At 36.0% G+C, this 21,307-nt stretch overlaps 3 protein-coding genes and 1 pseudogene across 4 annotated transcripts; 2 read left to right on the plus strand and 2 right to left on the minus strand.

Moving 5' to 3' along the window:
• The first annotated feature begins 227 nt into the window (after positions 1–227).
• Positions 228–2,814, plus strand: LOC106379815 (adenylate isopentenyltransferase 8, chloroplastic). The gene is made up of 2 exons (XM_013819685.3): positions 228–1,268; positions 2,016–2,814. Exons 1-2 carry the CDS (start codon positions 763–765, stop codon positions 2,482–2,484), a joined length of 975 nt encoding a protein of 324 aa, XP_013675139.2. The 5' UTR covers positions 228–762; the 3' UTR covers positions 2,485–2,814.
• A 229-nt stretch (positions 2,815–3,043) lies between these two features.
• On the plus strand, positions 3,044–6,008 carry LOC106346699 (polyadenylate-binding protein RBP47B-like). Its single transcript, XM_048738126.1, has 6 exons — positions 3,044–3,633; positions 4,226–4,709; positions 4,800–4,882; positions 4,967–5,097; positions 5,197–5,287; positions 5,676–6,008. The coding sequence occupies exons 1-6, from the start codon at positions 3,232–3,234 to the stop codon at positions 5,787–5,789; spliced, it is 1,305 nt and encodes a 434-aa protein (XP_048594083.1). The 5' UTR covers positions 3,044–3,231; the 3' UTR covers positions 5,790–6,008.
• A 1,888-nt stretch (positions 6,009–7,896) lies between these two features.
• LOC106433036 (CDPK-related kinase 2) lies at positions 7,897–11,438 on the minus strand. 2 transcript variants are annotated; one of them, XM_048738123.1, is made up of 10 exons: positions 10,727–11,438; positions 9,943–10,073; positions 9,735–9,776; positions 9,549–9,657; positions 9,095–9,470; positions 8,907–9,019; positions 8,731–8,838; positions 8,582–8,644; positions 8,328–8,495; positions 7,897–8,241 (listed from the first exon to the last, which is right to left on the minus strand). In XM_048738123.1, the coding sequence occupies exons 1-10, from the start codon at positions 11,225–11,227 to the stop codon at positions 8,098–8,100; spliced, it is 1,755 nt and encodes a 584-aa protein (XP_048594080.1). In that variant the 5' UTR covers positions 11,228–11,438; the 3' UTR covers positions 7,897–8,097. The 2 variants fall into 2 exon arrangements, with proteins under 2 accessions (XP_048594080.1, XP_013729337.2); XM_013873883.3 differs by having other exon boundaries at positions 10,697–11,438.
• A 2,338-nt stretch (positions 11,439–13,776) lies between these two features.
• LOC106433017 lies at positions 13,777–18,838 on the minus strand (annotated as a pseudogene).
• Positions 18,839–21,307: the final 2,469 nt, after the last annotated feature.

Raw genomic sequence — 21,307 nt, forward strand, 5'->3', positions numbered from 1 at the left:
TTTCAAAAAATAAAATAAAAGATTTAATTTTCAAATTTCAAACTGTTAATGGAGTAAATTTAAAATTATCCCTTTATTTAGTATATATATATATATATATATATATCTACTTATAAATGTATATATACTATACCGGTATTCTCGCATATGTTTATCTCTATTTTCAACCATCAGTAAATTATTTTAAAAGTTGGATATCTTCATATACAAAATAGTAAAATGTACAAAATAATATAATTTAACATATACAAAAAATATGAATTTTTATTATATCTCTAATGTGATTATTCAATTTATGTTAATAATATAAAATTAAACAAAAATAATAGATGATACACAAATTGTTATCAAATCTTTCTTATTTAAATTAATTAATTATCAGATATTTTTTAGTCATATTAGATAATTCCGTAACTTTTATTTAAGAAAAAAATAGATAATTTTTTTTTGTAGATTGCTAATTAATTTTATGGTTAAATTAAGAGGATTAATAATAAATATAGTTTATGTTTATTGACCAACATATCTGTTTAAAAATTCTAAAAATTATTCTAATGATGACAATCGGCATATTTTACATATTGTAATGCTTCTCAGTTATTATATAGATATCTAACCTTATAAACAACTTTTCAAAGATCCTTTTTGTTTTTGTGTTTGTTATCAGTGTATAAAAAGCATACCACTAATAGACTCATGAGCAGATCTAGATAGAGGTTATAGAAGAAAACATAAACAACATTTGTCTCCTTCCGGGTAGACATGCAAGCACTTACCTCTTTCTTCGTCTCTCGTTCCCTCGTCCCGACCACTCCAAGGCGACCTCGAGTGCGACCACTATCAGTACCTCCCATGACCGTTTGCATTGACCAATCACGCAATGAGAAAGTGGTTGTCATCATGGGATCCACCGGGACAGGAAAGTCACGCCTCTCAGTCGATCTTGCAACTCGTTTTTCCGCCGAGATCATCAACTCTGACAAAATGCAATTCTACAAAGGCTTGGAGATCACGACGAATCAAATCACTATCCCTGAGCGATGTGGAGTTCCTCACCATCTACTCGGTGAGCTTCCTGTGGATGGCCCCGAACTAACTGCCTCGGAGTTCCGATCTTTGGCGTCAGGGTTCATCTCTGAGATGACCTCTCGTGGGAAGCTCCCTATAATAGCAGGTGGATCTAACTCCTTCATTCATGCCCTCCTTGTTGAACATTTTGACCCTGAAACAAATCCATTCTCTAAAACCTTGATACCTACCGAGTTGAGGTATGATATTTATATGTCTTGACGTTCACATTTACATATAGTAGTTAATTTGCGCCAAAAAAGTTCAAAATGAATTCAAAATCTTAAAAATGTATTAGACCATTGTGTATACTTGAAAATGAAATGTCAAACGGCAACGTAAGGAGAATCTTCTGTTTGTGTGTAACGTCTTGATAGTGTAGTTGTGGATACAAGAGATTGAATACTGATCTGCTAACAAAGAAACTTGTACTCTAAAGCCCCCAAAAAAAGTTTTAAGAAAACTTCAAAGTATATTTTGCATGTAAGGTTTCCAGAGGTGTACTTACAGTGTATTGAAAAAGACATTCGCTTTAGCCCCCTGATTAATATAAATTTTTTTAGGGCTCCAAAATTAAATAAATTTATAATCTAATAGTTTAGACTAATTTTTTAAAAACATTTTCCACATAGTAGACTAATATAGCATAAACTTATTCCTTTACAGCGTTAGATTTGTGTATTTGGTGAAAGCGATATATCATATTGCAAAATTATTTTCATTATAGTTGTAAATAAGTTTATTTTTAAAATTTGTGTTAGGCCCCTAAAACTCTTCGCACGGCACTCAACGTTTCTAACGTTGGCATTTTATAGTAACTCTTATAGAACATACAAAATGTTATATTTTTCATGTTTTAATTTATTTCACATGTATTTAACTTCATTCGTGCATCATCTATAATCATATATAGAACATTATTGTTTATGTCTTGCTTTGATCAAAAGGTACGATTGCTGCTTCCTCTGGGTGGACGTCTCAGTCTCAGTCCTGTACCACTACCTCTCAAAACGTGTCGACCAAATGATGGAATCAGGGATGTTCGAGGAGCTCGCCGATTTCTACAACTCTAGAGACTCCCGGTCCACAACCCGAACCGGGATTCACAAGTCTATAGGAGTACCGGAGTTCGACCGGTACTTCGGAGTCTACCCGCCGGAGAAAAACGACAAGGTGTGTGGGTGGGACCCAGCAAGAAAGGTTGCGTACGAGGAAGCAGTTCAGGAGATCAAAGAAAACACCTGGAGGCTTTCAAAGAAGCAGATAGATAGGATCATGAAGCTTAGAAGCAGTGGTTGGGAGATTCACAGGTTGGACGCTACGGCATCATTCAGGGCACAGTCAAGAGAGGTTTGGGACAAGAACGTTTTGGAGAAAAGCGTCAAGATAGTGAAACGCTTCGTGCTCGAAGACTAGGTGTTTCAATTTTTCTATCATTCTCCTCATATTATCAATAAATACAATTTTTACTATGTATCACTTCCTCTCTTTCAGTTTTGTTATATTTAAGAAAAATATATCTTTTCTCAAAAATAAGTGATGCTCTGAGCTCTCACAACTATATAAAATTAATGCCATTAATATATCTCTCAACTATCTTATACTACATATTAATTATCATAACAATTTAATTTAAATAAATATAAAAAGATTTAACCAATTAAAGAAACACACGTCCCCTTTTAGATGAGTTTCTCGAGTTTTCTTTCCGGTACATCTCCTATCTTTCCCTTTCTTTAAAGTAAAAAAAAAGACGGTAAATCCGTAGATATGGAGTTTTACCCTCGCGAGTTTAATTAATTCAGTTAATTTATAAACCCTACGGAAAAAATTAAATGCAAGTGGTGAAACTGCGGTGGAATCAGAGCCGTCCAAACTGGGCCCCACGTTTCGGCCACTTCCCAAAGACCCATAGATTCAGCCTTAAACCCCCCTCAAATCCACAATCTCTTTTTTTTTTTTTTTTTTTTTTTTTTTTTTCACAATCTCTCTCTCCCCCGCCTCCCTTTTTAAGACCAAACTCTCTCTCTCCTCGCTCTCTCCGCGATAACCAGAGCTCAACGAGCTCTCTCTCTCTCTATTCAAATACTTAAATCTAACTCGGAGACTCTCTCTCTATTCACGGAGATATCAGATCGGATCTTTAGAAACAATTCTTTTAAGATGCAGACGACTAACTGCTCAGATTCGTCGTTATCAACTCCCGGAGCCACGCCTCCTATCCAACAACCAACTCCTCCGCCGCCTCAGCAGTGGCAGCAGCCGCAACAGCATTGGATGACGACGGCGGCGGCTATGCAGTATCCAGGTGCGGCGGCCATGAACATGATGATGATGCAACAGCAACAGATGATGATGTATCCTCACCAATACGTTCCTTACAATCAAGGTCCTTATCACCATCCTCACTTCCAATACGCACCGTATCACCAGCACCAGCAACATCAGCACAAGCCGCCACACGAGCGTGGATCTGGAGAAGACGTCAAGACTCTATGGGTTGGTGATCTTCTTCATTGGATGGACGAGGCTTATCTCCATACCTGTTTTTCTCACACCGGCGAGGTAAAAGTGTTTTCTGAATCTGTTCAGTGAATGTTTGTTACGTGGAAGTTTTGGTGAAAAATGATTTAGGACATGTTCTTGAGTTTCTTGTGTGTTTGAGTTTGATTTGTCTCTAGGTAAGGACTTCTTTTTTTGGCAAAGTTCTTTTTTTGGATTGGACCCAATGATTATTGAATTTTGCCCTAGAGACAAATAGGGTAATGGAAGACAGCATTGCTCTGAAAAGGACAGAACACAATTTCAGATTTTCGTTAGGGTAGAAAGTACTGTTGTACATTGCCACTTTTAGATAAAAACTTTTCTTGAAAAATAAATGCATGTAAAGAGACTAATTGGGAAAGATTTGTTTAATGCAGAACCAAATGCATGTTAAAGTCTGTTGAGTTTATTTGTTTAATGCTCATTGTGTAGTGTTTATCGTATATCTGGGTCTAGTGATGGTTTGGGGGGGGCTTTCTGGTTATGCCGCCAGTTTATGTATTAAAATGTGTATTTCACTTTAGAATGAATTTTTATCGTATGGAAAACAAAAAAAGACTGATTGGGTAAGATATTCATTTTTAGTTTTTTATTTTATTTTAATGATGTCCAGGTTTCTTCTGTGAAAGTGATTCGTAACAAGCTAACATGTCAATCAGAAGGGTACGGTTTTGTTGAGTTTCTTACACGTGCTGCAGCTGAAGAGGTTCTTCAGACCTTCAGTGGTTCAGTAATGCCTAACTCTGAGCAGCTCTTTCGTCTAAACTGGGCATCTTTCAGTACTGGTGAGAAGAGAGCTGTTGAGAATGGTCCAGAGCTGTCGGTATTCGTTGGAGATTTGTCTCCGGACGTGACTGATGCTATGTTGCAAGAGTTGTTTGCTGAGAGATATCCATCTGTCAAAAGCGCCAAAGTTGTGATCGATTCCAACACCGGCCGGTCCAAAGGCTACGGTTTTGTTAGGTTTGGCGATGAAAGTGAAAGGTCAAGGGCTTTGACTGAGATGAATGGAGCTTTGTGTTCCAACAGGCAAATGAGAGTTGGTATTGCGACTCCTAAAAGAGCTGTTGCTAATCATCAACAACATTCTTCACAAGGTAACATATATATTCTTGACCTATAAGTAAGTCTTGATGCACTTGACAGAGCTTTTAAACTATTAAGTTTTTACGTTTTGATTGGAATAGCTGTGATAGTGGCTGGTGGACATGGAGCAAATGGTTCTATGGCTAATGGTTCACAAGCTGATGGTGAATCAAACAACTCAACAGTGAGTTGCTATATAGAGCCTTTCCCCTGCTTTTACTATGTAAGCTGTGTATTGCCTCTCATTTTCTCTTATTTTCTAATGCAGATATTCGTTGGTGGCCTTGACCCTGACGTTACTGATGAAGACCTCAGACAACCTTTTACAGAGTTTGGTGAGGTTGTTTCAGTGAAGATCCCAGTAGGCAAAGGATGTGGATTTGTCCAATTTGCTAACAGGTACGGTTCTTTACCTAAGACCCGAACCAACCAACCTGTAGGTGCTTAGTATATATATCAGATAATGTGTAATCTCAAAGCAACTTGCTTACTTTTCAGGAAAAGTGCTGATGATGCCATCCAGAGTTTGAACGGGACAGTCATTGGCAAGAACACTGTCAGGCTCTCATGGGGAAGAACCCCAAACAAGGTAAATCTTTTTACTTTGGAGTTGGTATTTTGATCAAGACAAACTTTGGTAATATGTTTTTTTAATATATTTTATGTTGTGATATTAGAAACGTATATGTATATAAGCTAAGTTAGTGGTTGACAATAATAGGCAATAGATCTTGGAATATATAGCACCTTCCCTAGTTTTCTCTTTTTTGACTATAGAAGTGGGAATATCTAACACATGATCTAATAGATCTTGGAATATATAGCACCTTCCCTAGTTTTCTCTTTTTTGACTATAGAAGTGGGAATATCTAACACATGATCTCCAAACCCAACATGTCACTTCCCTTAACATGGTCACACATGTTTTATAAATCCAATAGATCTCTCTCCAATAATCTTAATGTGTTGTTTGGCAGTGGAGAGGAGACTCAGGGCAGCAATGGAATGGAGGATACTCACGAGGGCAAGGTTACAACAACGGAGGATATGCTAACCACCAGGACTCCAACACCTATCCTGCCGAGACTTGAAGAGAAGAGACTCAAGTGATCATGATCACAACACAATCAATCAATGCTAAACTTGTAGTAGGAAAGGAGAATTTTGTTAGATGGATTTGGTTTCGTTAGACTTATGTTGTTGTTTGGAGATTCAAAGATTTTGGTTACTACTGGTTTTGTCCTAGACAAATAGTTATGGTTGTGCTTGTTGGATCATGTTTGCTTTAAAACCGTCACCTTCTTACAACATCTCCCTTTTTTTTTGAACTGCAATTTCATTACTTTTAAAACTAGAGAAAGTCAGAAGCGTACAATGCCTGCTTCGCAATGGAATCAGCTACAGAGTTTTCCCCACGGGGGATAAAGCTACACGAGATGTTGCTCCTGTGGCGAGATAGAAACATCTCCCTAAGCTTCCGTCTCTCTCTTCTTTTTTTCAGTACTTGTAGTTTCTTATTCTCCTAAGAGAGTCAAAGATGGAAGAATGGCGATGCTCTTCACCTACTTCATCTCCAAGACTCTCTAGACCCATTTGAGAAACAGATGTTTCAAGTGTTTAGATATAAAACATTAGGAAAGAAAGTGTTTGGTCTTAAACATTATCTCATTACAACTTTTTAAACCTGTCTGATATATTTAGTACTCTTTCTTTATCAGAACTTTGATTTCCTTAGACACTATAAAATAATTGTTCTTGACATCCATTAGCTGTGGTATGTTCGTCCTCTTTCACCTCTGTTATAACCTCAAGTTACCACCTTCTTCACCTGAGTTTTAGCTAAAGGTTGATGGGTAGATACACCGTGCAACAATTTGACAAAACCTAAGAAGCTCAGCTTCCCATCACTGTGCCTTATCCAATCATGTAGAATGGTGTGGACTGGGATTTGATGATCCAACGCCGAGCTCCTACAAAACATTTGTGATGATCCCTTTAATTAGTACAAGAGAATGTGAAAATAAAAAGTCTAAGCGACAGAAGACAGTGGATTTGTCCAATTAGCTATAATTTTAAATGTGGTTTTATATATAATTTTATTAAATATTTAAAATTATAATTATAAAGCAAATAATACAGTGGATTTGTCCAATTAGCTAACAGGGGCAGTCGTGTCAATCATATAAGACTTAGCCAAAGCAATCTGCAGAAAGTGGGTGATCTCAAAGCTACTTGTTGCCTTTGGTTTGGACAGGAAGAGTGCTGATGATGCCATCCAGAGTTTGAATGGGACAGTCATTGGCAAGAACACTGTCAGACTATCTTGGGGTAGAGCTCCAAACAAGCAGGTAAAAGTATTTACTTTTGGAGTTGGTGGTGCATGCTATCTGCATTCTATATTTAGTAATATGTATGATTAGGTTAAACTTTGGTAATAGCGTTTTTTCAAATCCATGTTGTGATATTAGAAACGTATAAAGTTAGTGGTTGACAATAAATAATAGGCAATAGATGTTGGAATATATAGCACCTTCCCTCGTTTTTTACTTTTTGACTATACAAGTTGGAATATCTAACACATGATCTCCAAGCCCAACTTGTCACTCCCCTTAGTATGGTCACACATGTTTGATAAATGCAATAGATCTCTCTCCAAAATTCTTAATGTGTTGTTGTCTACTTTTTGTGGCAGTGGAGAGGAGACTCAGGGCAGCAGTGGAATGGAGGATACTCACGAGGATATGCTAACCACCATAACTCCAACACTTCTGTCTCTACCTCTTCTTTCTTCAGTACTTGCAAGTTCATTCTTCTCCTGAGAGTCAAAGATGGAAGGATGCTCTTGCACCTGCTTTCATTTCCAAACATCTAGACCTATATGAGACCATACATTGTTGGAGAGTGGTGTTACCATCTTCTCTCTTTCCTCATGACACCCTTTTCCCCCAAATGGATCTGGCTTGCTGCCGGGAATCTATTCAACGGGATGCTGATGAAAGGGAGGTCAGTAGTTTTGGAAGCCATTGGGTTGCTCAAGGCTCGTGGAAGATTCTTCAGAGTTTGAATGTTGGAGTACACCATGCTCCCCACACTATTGGGGAATTTTTTTTGATAGAAAACTATTGGGGATTGTTGTGTGTTGCCATAATCCATGTCTAATTGCTATAGAACCGGACCCAGAGATATGCAAGGATCAGGTGTTTTCAAGTGTTTAGATATAAAACATTAGAGAAGAAAGTGTTTGGTCTTAAACACATTACAACTTTTCAGGCATGTCTGATATTTTGAAACTATTTTCCTTTATAGGAACTTTAGATTTCCCTATTTTGACACTATAAAATTGTTCTTGACATCCATTAGCTGTGGTATGTTCATCCTCTTTCACCTCTGTTACCTTCTTCACCGAGTTTTAGCTAAAGGCTGTCGAGTAGATACACCGTGCAACAATTTGACAAAACCTAAGAAGCTCAGCTTCCCATCACTGTGCCTTATCCAATCATGTAGAATGGTGTGGACTGGAACTGATGATCCAACGCCGAGCTCCTACAAAACATTTGTGATGATCCCTTTTAATTAGTACAAAAGAATGTGAAAATAAAAAGTCTTAAGTAAAAGAAGACAAAACTTACAGAAGCAAGTTCTTCAATGACAATAACCCTGTTCCCATTCATCTCAAAAAGCTCATAAGCATGGCGAACGCTCTGCTCCCAACAATCAAGAGACTCATGCTGATGAACACTAATGGAAGCTGCACAAAACTCTTCAAAATCCATTCCTTTGTACTGTAGTCCATTTAACTGTTCATAGTTCCCAACACCAAATCTTTTGTTAAAAAACCATACAGCAAAAGAACGAGAACAAAAGACAACAGGAGAATCAATACCAATGCAAGAAAGTCTGGGATGCGTGACTCTTTCATTGCTTCTGTTGCATTTGTAGCAAGTGCCTGTCCAACAAATAAATCGAAGCTAGCTTTTGAGCTGTTTGTTCTCTAACCATAGACAGAGAGAGATAGAAGTAAGGTGCATATACCGTTCTGATGTTATCCAAAGTGATGAGACCATTTTTGTTGGGTGCTAAGATTGCAAACTGTGCTTTCAGATAAAGAAGCTCATCTGTAATCAATGTCTTGGACAGAGCCTGGAGAGAGTATAAGAGTTAGGATCAACACTAACAATGTGGAACAAAGGTTGGCAGAAAAAATGTACCATCAAAGCAGCTTTGCGCAGAGAAGAAGATTTCAAGTATGCTTTGATCTGCCTGAAGATGAGAATATCAAATGGGATATTCATCTTCTTACTACCAGAGATCCAAGGATGCACTGTAAAAAACAAAAGAAGTCTTAAGTTAAATTGATTTGTATTCAAAGGTTGTGGATAGTTTTAGAGTTACTGACTCAAAGCTTGAGAGGCTGTCATTCTTTTCCGAGGGTCTTTGTACAACAGCCGCTTAACAAAATCTTTAGCTTCCAAGGACAGTGAAGGCCAAGGAGGCTCATCAAAACTAGGATCAGCTTTAAGAACTGCTCTGAAGATTCCTGATTCAGTTCTTGCCCAAAAGGGACGGCTTCCACATAGGAGAATGTAAGCTATTACTCCTATGCTCCATACATCTGCTTCCGTGGTGTAAGATCTGTGTAGAACCTCAGGGGCTACGTAGTATGCACTACCAACTATATCGTTTAGTCTTTCGTCTGGTCTGACAAAGTCTGATAAACCAAAGTCTATGACTTTCAACTGAGAGTTCTCCTCCTTGGAAGTGTACAAGAAGTTCTGGTACATGAAAAAGTATTTCAGATTGGTGTTAAAATAGGGAGAAATTTTAAAATAAGGACGAGAAATGAGGTTCACCTCTGGTTTAAGATCTCGATGAACAACTCCTTGGAGATGACAGAAAGCTACAACGTTCAGGATCTGTATAAGCACTGCTTTTGCATCATCTTCAGTGTATTTTCCTCCCCTAAAATAGAATATAGAAATAGTTAGTCTAAGTTAAACAAATTTTATAGCAATGAATCTCTTTTTTGATAGACAGACCTTGCTAGTATTCTGTCAAGGAGTTCACCACCTCCACATAACCTGAGAGTTGGAAGAAAGCAAATATTAATTTACACAGCTGAATATTTTTGAAGTCAAGAAACAAGAATTTGATATGCTCCCCTAGTTGATTTATTTTCCTGAATTTATAATTATCATCCAGTCAAATTCAAACATTGTATGTAGTGTGCTAGCACGGTTCTCTTACTCCATAACAATGTAGACGTTGGCATTGTCCTCGAAAGCATCGTAGAATTGAACCAGATTGTTATGTCCTGACAACGCCCGGAGGATTTTAACTTCTCTTCTCACGTCCTCTATAGATATTGCAGTTGTCATCTGCCAAACAAAAATACTAATGAGCAACAGTCTATTATGAATTAAGCCAACACTCATAACTTGATATTATGATACAAAATTTCATTTCCTTAATGACACAAGCAGCACAAAAAAGTATATGGTTCTAGCTTATTGACCAATTTTAAAACGTGTAGAACTTTTCACCAACAAAAGAAGTCAGCAAAACTTACATTTGTTGCCATTGAAAATCTTGGCCTTTGACAAACATATATGAAATATTGAAACGTTAAACCTCATATGTATTCATACATACTCGATTTTATATTAATTAATAAGCATAAAAGTCCACACGCCATTTATTTTTCCAAAGAGATGGCTCAAACAAGAGGGACAGTAAATTGATGGAGAAGAAAATAAACATCAAGAGGACCTATGACTATGAATGGTTTCTTCTCCCTTCTAAGTTTCTTCTACTTGCAGCCATAAGCTATTTTATTAACTTTAAAGTTCAAACAGAGTAACATCTAATAACTTTGCTCAAAAAAAAAAGTAACATCTAATAACAAGCAAGAAACCAACTAGTACACTGAAGCATCAAGACTAGAGCATAAAAACTCAAAATCCAATTGAAGCATAAGATTAATAAAAGTTAGAACACTGACCTTAGATTTAGGGATGACTTTAACAGCAACCTCATGATCCTTGAACTCTCCTTTCTTGAACTTAGCAGAGCAAGTGTACCCAAAATGCCCTCTCCCAATCTCTTCCCCTAGCTCCATCCTACTCTGAAACTCCTTGGAGAATCCGAACCTCTTGTCCAGCCCCACCTCCTCTCTCTCCTCCTCCTCTTGCTGCCTCGCCGCCGGTGAAGTAGCCTCCTTCTTCTTCTCCTTCCTCCGCCGCAGAACATCCCGTATGTGTTTCGCCGGGGAAGGAGGGTGGAAAGCACGCGCGAGCTGACGTAGCGGAGTGCCGGTGACGCTCTTGCTCTCTCCTCCGCCTCCGTCGCGGTGGCTCTTGTTGCGGCGGTGCCTGGCGGGGCTGGGAGTGTAGAAGGGGAAGAAAGGAGAAGCCTTTACGGCGGTGGAGGTGCGAGCAGGGGTAGAATCGTCATTTTGAGGAAGGGAGTCTTTGGGTGCGTAAGGATTAGGTTTCACGGAGGGGGAGGAGGGCTTGGAGGTACAACCTCCCATACTCTTCTTCTTCTTCTCCGGTTGCAGCACAATTAAAAAAAATCAATTTTTATTTTGAAAAATTAAATCAAAAAGACAGAGGAAGAAGGATTCGGACACTCGACTTTATTAGAATCACAGCAGGTCTGGTTTTTAGAGAGAGAAGGGAAGTGAGCTGTAGAGGAGAGAGAAGCCACATGGCAGGATCTGCGGGGTGTGTGTTTAAAAATTGGAACACAAAATTGGGTTTTGATCTGATGAAGGTAGATATGGGATTGGTTGAAATTAGTTTCTTTTTGCCACGTCTTTTTTTTTTTTTTTTTTTTACACATGTGTTTTTTCGTTAATTCTTTTCTAAGCAATATATAGTTGTTTTACTTTATGTATTTTTTTAATCATTATCATTTGTCTTTTTTTTTTTGTGGGGACTAATATATTTTGTCTTTTGTAGTTTTCATATGTATTTGAGGAATATAAAACCAATCAAAGTTTAACATAAGTTACATTACTTGGTGACTTGTGAAAATCTCAATTTATGGAAAACAAAAATCTTACAGAGATGATTAGATTATAAAAAACGGTATTTCAATCTAGTAATAAATACTACAACTTAAGATGAGATTAATATATTTTGTAAATATGGTTTATAATTATTTAGTAAGAACAAATTAGCTAATTTATTAATCCATATATTTCTTTTTAAAATAAAATATAATCTATATTGGAATTACATTATGTGCATATTGTCTTCTATAAGTTTGAGTTGTTGAACTGTATTTCTTAAGAAACAACCCCACAAATGAAATCTTAAACTCATAAACGACGACATCTCACTCAATTTAAATTAGGGTAATTCTCATAAATATATCATTTTCAAGTTTTGGTCACAAAAATAGACTATAAGAAGAAAAATGACCAAAATATTTTATTTAATAGGTAAAATGATACTAATACCTTAGATATATAAAAAATATAAAACAATAAAAAAATAATAAAAAATATTTTTTTATAGTTTTAGATTATATGTTTTCAAATTTGCACTTTTTTATAACTTTTTATAATTTTTTTTTATTTTTTTTTTAATTTTCTTTTTGTAATTCAAAAATATTTTTTGAAACTATTTTTAAAATTTTTATTTTCAAAATTTTAATATTTATTTTCTATTTTATAAAATTTTAAACATCAAATTCAAATCCCACCTATTAACTCTAAATCCTAAAGTTTGAATTAGTTAACTATATGAGTATAAGTATATATTTACCTCTTTAATAAAATATTTTGGTCATTTTGATTTTTAGAGTCTATATTTGTGATAGAAATTATTTTAGTTCTATCCTATGATATTTCCTTTTAAATTACCGCAAGTAAGTACATGCGTTTGTGTATCTGTAAATAAATAGTTTTGTTTAATCTTTGAGCATGGAAACAAAAAGTGGTCCATTCTAACACACTTTTACAATTGGAACAACTGCATGTCATCGGTGGTGGTAATAATTTTGTAGAGCTTTTACTTAAATGATCTATCAACCATGAACCATTTTATTTACAAAAATATGAATCATGTAGTAGCTTTTTTCATATTAGTTGTTGTTTACTCTATTTTCTCTAGTAGAAACTAAATGGTTAGCGAAGAAGCTAAATTGGAATCTTTTACTAATTAACGACAGTCAGCCAATTTCTCCCTCGAAATCAGAATTACGTTACATATATCAATCGATTGTATACACGTATCTACTTGTTCTTGAGACATGATATCTGTAATCCAACAACTTCGTTGTATCTGGACAGGATGGATATCAATTTTTAATAGTTTAATTGATCTCATCATCTTCAAGAAAAATAAATGGTTCACATCTCTAGACTTTATTCTCACTAACTCTTTGATTTGATGATCACTCTTAAGCATATTTTACAAGATCGGAGAAGTTACTTAAATTGTTATTTTCATTCTCCCATTTAGTACATAATCTTATTATAGACTAAGTTGGTCGTTTGATTTTTGATCATTCATCTATTCATATATTCAAAACATTAAAAATTGGGACAGCATGATTAATGATTAGTTTTCTACTACTAATATTCGAGTCACATAACTAGTACAAGTGAATTAAAAAAAAAGCTGAAGTTTGAGAATGATACATTACAATCCCAATTAATCTCTCAAAAACAAATCAAAACATACAAAAGAAATTTCCCAAATGAGAATATGACAAAAAAAATGTATAAAGAGAAAACCCTCTAAAACTTAACCATGCCTCCGTAGTTCATATACTATACCTTCCTCATCTAGTCATGCAAGGGCGAAGCCAAGTACAACACTATGGAGGCATGTGCACCCGTATATTAAAGTTTTTGAGTAAAAGAACATTAAAATCCTGTTAGAACAGATTGAAAAGAGTTGCTTGTGCACCCATAAGGTTCTGAGTTCGAGACCACATTTTGACCATTTCCCTTTTATTATGAAATAGTGCACCCAGTTAATAAACATCCTGGATTCACCCCTGTAGTCATGCCCTTGCTTCTGTGAACACATCTTACAAAACCAAGTCACATTTATTGTTTGGTTAATTCTATAGTTTTAGAATTAGAGATTGGTAGGTGAGAGTGAGATTGAAGGTTTGCCAGTTGCCACGTCTCATGGTGAAGCCTCTGGCTCCTCAGGCATTCTTGGTCTCTTTGTTGCTGTTTTTAGCCGTGTTCGTTTCATCATCGCCGAACGCAGCGGCGTCATGCTGGAAAAAGCAGGGGTTTCGGCCGGTTTTACCTACTATTGGATTTGAACCAATGACTCTCGACAAAGAAATGCACTTCGACTGAGACAAAAAACAACACAATCGAAAGTTAAAATAGATCCAGTGGTTATCGCAGATACAAAAAAAACGGAACGCAGTGCCACCATTATTTTCAGTGTTCCTTTTATTCACTATTAATGGCCGCCAGTGGCGGAGCTAGGAAAATTTGTCAAGTGGATCAAATTCATAATTAATGTATACCATAGGGATCAATTTACTAAATCTTACGTTATTTTTCCAGTTTTCCAAAAAGATATACATATAATTTTTTTTATTCATAAATTCACATGGGTCAATTGACCCACATGGTAACAAGGTAGTTCCGCCACTGATGGCCGCTGCGACTGAAAACGAGTTAAAAATGTTTTACTGGTGCCATGCTTTATCGCGATGAAAGACTTAATTTTTTATCGCAGCCGCTAGATGTGGCGATCATGAAACGAACAGGTATATTGGAAACAAAAAGTCGTGTAGGCTAAGGCTCGGTGACATTGGACTGAGGCTGAGTCCAAGCACGATCCCGGAGTTACGTCCTCCTCCTCCTACCGCATAGCTTCTTGGACATCGTCCTTGTCCTTTTCCTCCAAGATTGTTGTCATCACCCTAAAGTGCAGGTGCAGACCAAGAAATGGTGTTTCCTTAAAGTTGTACAGAGATTCAGCTGCTGCTGCTCGGTTAAATGGAGACGTGGGGAGTCTTCTCTAGATTCATAACGAGTTTCGTCATCAATGAGGATGCCATCAAAGTTTCTTCTGTTCTTGAGGACTTATTTGGGCTGTAAAAGACAATATAACGCAAATTAACAGCAGAAGGTTTTTGAGTGTTCATTGATAAATATATGAGTGTTTATAGGTGGGCGTTCGGGTACCTATTCGGGTTCGGTTCGGATCTATTTGGATTTCGGGTTTCGATTTTAAAGATTTCAGTCCATTCGGGTATTTCTAAATTTCGGTTCGGTTCGGATTCGGATAACCCATTTAAATTATTTTAAAATTTTTAATATTCATTATATGCTTAAAATTTCTCAAAATCTATAAAACAAAATAATATATTACATATAAATTTGTATAATATATGTCAAATACCTAAACTTTACATATAAAATTGGTTTGATTTGAATATTTGGATAGAAAATCAATAGATATTTCAAGTATTTTGGTGTTTTGAATATATTTTAACTATTTTAGACATTTACTTTTGACTATTTATGTATATTTTCAAGTATTTTAGACAACTTAAAAGTATCTTATATATTTTGGATGTTTTTAATATATATTAAATCTAAAAATAAGTAATATATTTAGGTATATAAATCTATTTCGCTTACATTCGGGTATCCGAAATATTTCGGTTCAGATCGGATTCGGTTTTTTAGATACCAAAATGTTGAACCCGTTCAGATATTTAATCAATTTTGGTTCGGGTTCGGTACTACTTTTTTGGATGGAGTTTGGTTCGGTTCTTCGGATCCGGGTTTTTTGTCCATCCCTATGGGTGTTATTGACTTACGGAGCCTCTAAAAAGGAGCCTCACACGAAGTCCTTTCCTCCAATTTATTTCATCGTTCAGCTTCTCCTGCTGGTATGGATCACATTTGGTATATTTAGAAACTAATATATAGAGTTTTGGATTTGACCCCAAAAAAACCAAAAAAAAAAAATATATATATATATATAGTTTTGGATTTAAAGATGAACGTGTGAGAGAAAATATTCACTCACAGCTTTATCCGCGACATTAGTTTTACCATACTCATTAAGTGCGTGAATCTTTGGATTAAAACACCAAGAATGTTAAGCTCTTTAAGTCCATGAAAAGCTCAAGAACGGAGGAAATGATTAGAAACAGAACTTAGTACTTACTTTGTTGCTCATCAAGCAATCTCCTTTTGGACGAGAAGAGTTTAATTCTGGACGATGACAAATTCGAATGGCTTTAACGCTGAAACAAATCCATACTTGTTGTCTGTGAATATTTTTAGAAAAAAATCCATGCTAAATGAAAGTGTGAAGTAGAGTTTTAAAGTTTTTGTCAAAAAAAAAGAAGTAGAGTTTTAAAGCCTTCCAGTTACAAAAAAAAAAAAAGAGTTTTAAAGCCTTTTTACTTTCCAACAACTACAAATATCTTCTCAACGTTCTGTTAAGAGTGATCATCTGGCAAATTCTCTGCGACACCAGTCCGCCCGTGTAGAAACAATAAACAGGAAAAATAAATAATTGATATTGTTGCAATGGATGTAAGGATTGCGGAAAACAGATGACAAAATAAATGAAACAGAGAATTAACGTGGTACCATATTGGCAACATTCACATGCAAGTTTTACCAAAAAAAAACATTCACATGCAAGGAGATATATTATTATTATTGGATTGGAGGCAATTTCAGCATATAAACCAAGTTGGTTTGGTCTAGTGGTATAGGAGCTCCAGCTGGAATGCCCGCCCTTGGATTCGAGTCTTGGCCACTGCGGAATTTACATATGGGTTGCAGCATCCGAGACCGAAGATCGTTATACGTTGAGCCACATAGTGATGTCCTGGCAGCGTCCATGCTCACTTCGTTTTCTAGTCTGTACCACCTCGGTGGGGCCAGAATACTCTTAGCAAAACAAAAAAAAATTTCAGCATATAACAAAGGTTAAAAGAACACAAGAAATATATAAGAATATATGCAGATTTACGCCCAATACAAGTGACTAAACAGAATACTGTAGTTCATATAAAAATGATTATTTACTATTTGGTCGAGATCCACATGTTGTCTAATGCTACAGGTCACAGACCAGATTCAGGACACATCAACATATATATAGTTGATTAAAAATACGAGGAAGGTTAAAATGAAGGCTTTCATGATAATTAGTTACCTGTAAATCCTCTGTCTCTGTCAGTAAATGGAACTTTACGCTTAACTCTCTTGTTTCAACCTAAATTTATCACAAAATATCTCAGTATAACTCGAGATCTCATTATAGCTTGAGAATAAAGAAAGAAGCTAAGAAGATCATGGTTGAGGCTTATTGGTTGTCAAAGCTTACAAGCTTCGCCAATATTACCAGTGAAGAACAGGAAGACGCTCGTAAGCTTCTTGGTTGAACCGCCAAAAAATTACACATCTACCAGATCTTTAGGTTTTCACGCTTCCTTGCGTAACGAATAACCCAAATGCGATCTTATATATGAACAAGATTAATGAGCCCTGTTAATGAGACCCAAAAAAAAAAACAATTACACAGGCATAAGAGTACCCATTATCATATCAGTCACATATAGATACTATCGTGGCAAAGACTTTGGCATACTGTCTTATGAGGATTATCTAATATGAATATTATCTACTTTTACATGTTTATATTTAAGCATTCAACAGATAATATCGCTACTGAGTTATTTAACTACTGTATGAGAAATATCAGAGATATTAAATTGAATGCTTATCAAAATAAGAATATAATTAGTTTAGACTTTAACTAAGAACCGTTTGGCAAATCACTAATTGGAAATGAAAATACAGGTTATCCTTTATCAAAAAAAAATGACAACGGTAGCGCCTGCAAATTAGGGCAATTTCCTGCATCCGAAAAACGAGGTTAAATCAACCGGTCATGTGGTACGCTTCAACGGTTGAGAACAGCTATTGGTAATCTATGAATGGTAGAACTAGTAAGCGGAACGCGCTGGATCGGCGGTTGAACTTGATATGATGCATATTATGTAATATTTTGACTTTAGATCATTTTGGTTGATGCTCTTTTGGGTTTTTATATATTTTTTAAAAAAGTTAGGGCAATTCCAACAAGAATACCAATATAATATTGAGTTTATTACATTGAAAGACAGTTTTGAGTTTTTTATAACATAATAAGACAGTTTCTTCTACTAAGGTAGTTTATCCTAACAGTTTCTTTTTTGTCTAACAAACTAGTCTTCTTGCAACTAACATGCTGACTAACTAAACCATTGTTTTAGCGGAAATTAACCTCCACCACTCATCTATTCACCATCTCAACGGTCTAGATTAATTTTGAGATCTGTGACAAGACTTATATCTGTCTTATATCTCAACCATCAGATCTTCTTTTGTACATTTTACATGGACGACCCTGATTAACTGGTTTGGATAAAGTCACGTCTTCATCTTCTTCTTTTTTTTTCACGGTTCTTCTGTTTTTTTTTTCACGGTTCTGCTTATGTCGGAATTAAACTGATAAAAAGGATGTTTGTTTTCTAACCCCATCCTATCAATCTTGCTTATTCTATAAAGGGTGACAAACAACACCGAGCCAAGTTGGTGAGAAACCACAACCTTTCTCAACACGTAACCAACCTATAAAGCCTAACTTCAACTCCATTTGCCCCCTTCAACCTCTTCCTCCAAAATTCTGATTTTCTCCCATTTCGATGAAATTGAACTCCTACAAGACATGCCCCTCTACCCTCCTAATGAGAGCATCCCCTTACATTCTTCTATGACATGTCAACCATGTACACATGTACACATATCGTATGAACATCATCATTATAAATGTACACGCCTACGTACAAACCATGTACACATGTACACAAACTCAACATGTACACATATCGTATGAACATCATCACAATAAATGTACATGCCTATGTACACAACCATGTACACATGTACACAAAATTAACATGTACACATATCGTATGAACATCATCAGTACCAAGATGTACTACGCTAATAGGTACACAACACTTCTCGTGTACATGTTCGCTTCCTTATCTAAATTACCATTAACTTTGCTCCTTCGTTATCGAACCCATCTACAATGTACACATATTCAGTGTACATCCCAACTCTGAGAGAATCGTACATTATAAAATAATAATCTTGTAAAATATAAGGTCCACATGCCTTACAAAAAACATTTTGCAATGTACACATATTGCAAAATAGGTCCACATGCCTCAATATATAATAAACTACCAACGTTTTACATACAAATACATAATACCATACCAAAATAGATCCACACGCCTTATCAAAACCTACTAAAATTTACTCCACACCCACCGTCAACATAAATACAGAGGGACAACCAAACTCTTGTAGATATCAATCGCATAGTGCTTCCTCAATATGTCCACCAAATCATCAGTTAACCTAGTTACTTATGTTCCCAGCTCTTCTACATGTGCCCCCATCGCAGCGTATTTCTCCGCATCCACAAAACTACCCCTATTAAAATAACTGCTTACCGTCTCTGTTTCAGAACTGACCTTTCTCTGCTACCACACACACCCATTCCCTTGCCCTCCGCTTCTTCGCCGCGTCAATCTCAGAATGCACATATAGTGGACACTCAGCATCACCTCCACCCTAGTGAGAATTGCTGAATACATGTCATTCCTTAACCAGCTTCACTATGTACTCCACTTTTTAATCATATTTTTCTTCATCCACTATATACTCCACCTCTCCTTATGTGTCCCACTAATCTCTAGAAATGGTTGTACAACAACCTGCACCATGTACACCCAATTAGCATGCATTTGTATAAATGTGTACATCATTATAACTAAACAAACTCGTACATAAACAAACTTGTACACATGTACACATCTCGAATGGTCTATTTATAATAATGAACTCAAGCTAAATACAAACATAGATACAACTAGCTGCAACATGTACACCCAATTAGCCCAATTGTATACATGTGTACATCATTGCAAATAAACAAACTCGTACACAAATGATCTTTTGCACATGTACATCCCAAAAAACGGACTATTTCTATCTTTCGTACACATGTACAACATATAAGCTTGAGCTAAATACAAACAGAGATACATACCCCTGACTCGTGTTCACCCATCTCCGACGTGTCGTTAAGTGCGTCTCTCACCGCCAAAAGAAGATCTACGGTGGAGTACATGTTCACTCTCTCGCTTGGAAACCGGTCGGTCGCAAAGAGCCTCTCCGATAGCCCTTCTTTCAGATCCTCAACCTCTGTCGTTTCTGTTCCTACAAAAAAAAACCTAAAAATCAGATACATAATCCCTTAAGATCTACAAAAAAAAGTGACACTCACCGCCGTCCTTCTCTTTCCTATGCCGGCTACATCTCCTCAACATCTTTCTCTAAACAATTTATTGATATTCTCGTTCGCCTGAATTTCCATCCTCTGGCTTTTTCTCTCTAACTTTCTTAGTTTCTTTATTTTTTTCCCGGTAACAGTTACGAAAAAGAAAAAGAAACCGCATCCGTCTTTAGTCAAAGAAAAATGAAAGCTGATTAACTCTCACCTCGGGCCCACCATTAATTTTCAAATTTCAAAAGAGAAGACAATTAAAGCTCATCTAACTAAATCTCAAATCAGTAGTTACGCTTTATGAAGGTCAAGTTGAGTCTTTTCACTCAAAAACTGCCCTAGTAGCTGTAACTGTCTCATTTTGTAAAAAAAACTCAGAAACTGCCATGCAGTATAAATAACTCTATAATATTGCGAAATTCTATATTACACCATAGGGCAGTTTTAAGTTTTTTATAACACTATAAGACACTTCTTGCTACTAGAGCAGTTTTTTCTAACCAAAACCCACTTTCTACCTATATACTAATTGAATAAGCTAACTAACTATAAAGTTAACCAATTAAGCATTTAAAAGGCACGTGGGTTCTAGCATCTTTCTCTCTCCCTTTTTGATTTTACTCTGACATTTTCTTTTTTAAATCTCATACGAGATGCTGTTTATTTTTTCAAGTAGCTTCACATTTATATCACTAATCGACAACCCAACAGCGGGGTTCGATTATGCGAAATGACAATGAACAATACTAAGATGCGTACAATTTGCAGGGAAAAAATCCAAGAAAAATAAGAGCAAATTGTTGTCGAAGACACGTACATTGATGAATTTGAGTTTTGGATTCAAGAACTGTGAAACCCTAGATGATGAAAGCTAAAGAAAAATTGATTCTTTTGGTGTTTGTAGTTGACAGGTCAAAAACGAGTTACAGTCCAAAAGCTCCAATTCTCCTCCTCTTCTATGTCCTCAGCTCCTCCGTTCAAGATGCCAATGAGCTAAAAATTCTCAATTTCTGCAAAATTCGTAACCCTAAGGAACTTGGGAAGAAAATGACATAATTACGATTATGCCATTAATGAATTAATTATTTTTAAAATCGCGTACACGTAGAGATGTGTACATATGTACATTCTAAGTGTACATATTTATTAATTAAGTGTACATGTTGATGTTTGTGAAAACCATTAAAATCACCAATATATTATGTACACCACTTTCATCTTTTGTGTTTCCTGATATTTTTTGTTTTGAT

Source organism: Brassica napus, chromosome A1, assembly GCF_020379485.1.
Source record: "Brassica napus cultivar Da-Ae chromosome A1, Da-Ae, whole genome shotgun sequence".
Taxonomy (NCBI): Eukaryota; Viridiplantae; Streptophyta; class Magnoliopsida; order Brassicales; family Brassicaceae; genus Brassica; species Brassica napus.

Excerpts from the sequence above, each read along its gene's own strand:
- LOC106433036 (XM_013873883.3), bottom strand. The coding sequence starts at position 11,227 with ATGGGAGGTTGTACCTCCAAGCCCTCCTCCCCCTCCGTGAAACCTAAT. Across the intron at positions 9,658-9,734 it reads CTTGACAGAATACTAGCAAG|GGGAGGAAAATACACTGAAG; the intron begins GTCTGTCTATCA and ends ATTCTATTTTAG. Across the intron at positions 8,242-8,327 it reads TCATTGAAGAACTTGCTTCT|GAGCTCGGCGTTGGATCATC; the intron begins GTAAGTTTTGTC and ends AATGTTTTGTAG.
- LOC106346699 (XM_048738126.1), top strand. The coding sequence starts at position 3,232 with ATGCAGACGACTAACTGCTCAGATTCGTCGTTATCAACTCCCGGAGCC. Across the intron at positions 4,710-4,799 it reads TCAACAACATTCTTCACAAG|CTGTGATAGTGGCTGGTGGA; the intron begins GTAACATATATA and ends TGATTGGAATAG. Across the intron at positions 5,098-5,196 it reads TTTGTCCAATTTGCTAACAG|GAAAAGTGCTGATGATGCCA; the intron begins GTACGGTTCTTT and ends CTTACTTTTCAG.
- LOC106379815 (XM_013819685.3), top strand. The coding sequence starts at position 763 with ATGCAAGCACTTACCTCTTTCTTCGTCTCTCGTTCCCTCGTCCCGACC. Across the intron at positions 1,269-2,015 it reads TTGATACCTACCGAGTTGAG|GTACGATTGCTGCTTCCTCT; the intron begins GTATGATATTTA and ends TTTGATCAAAAG.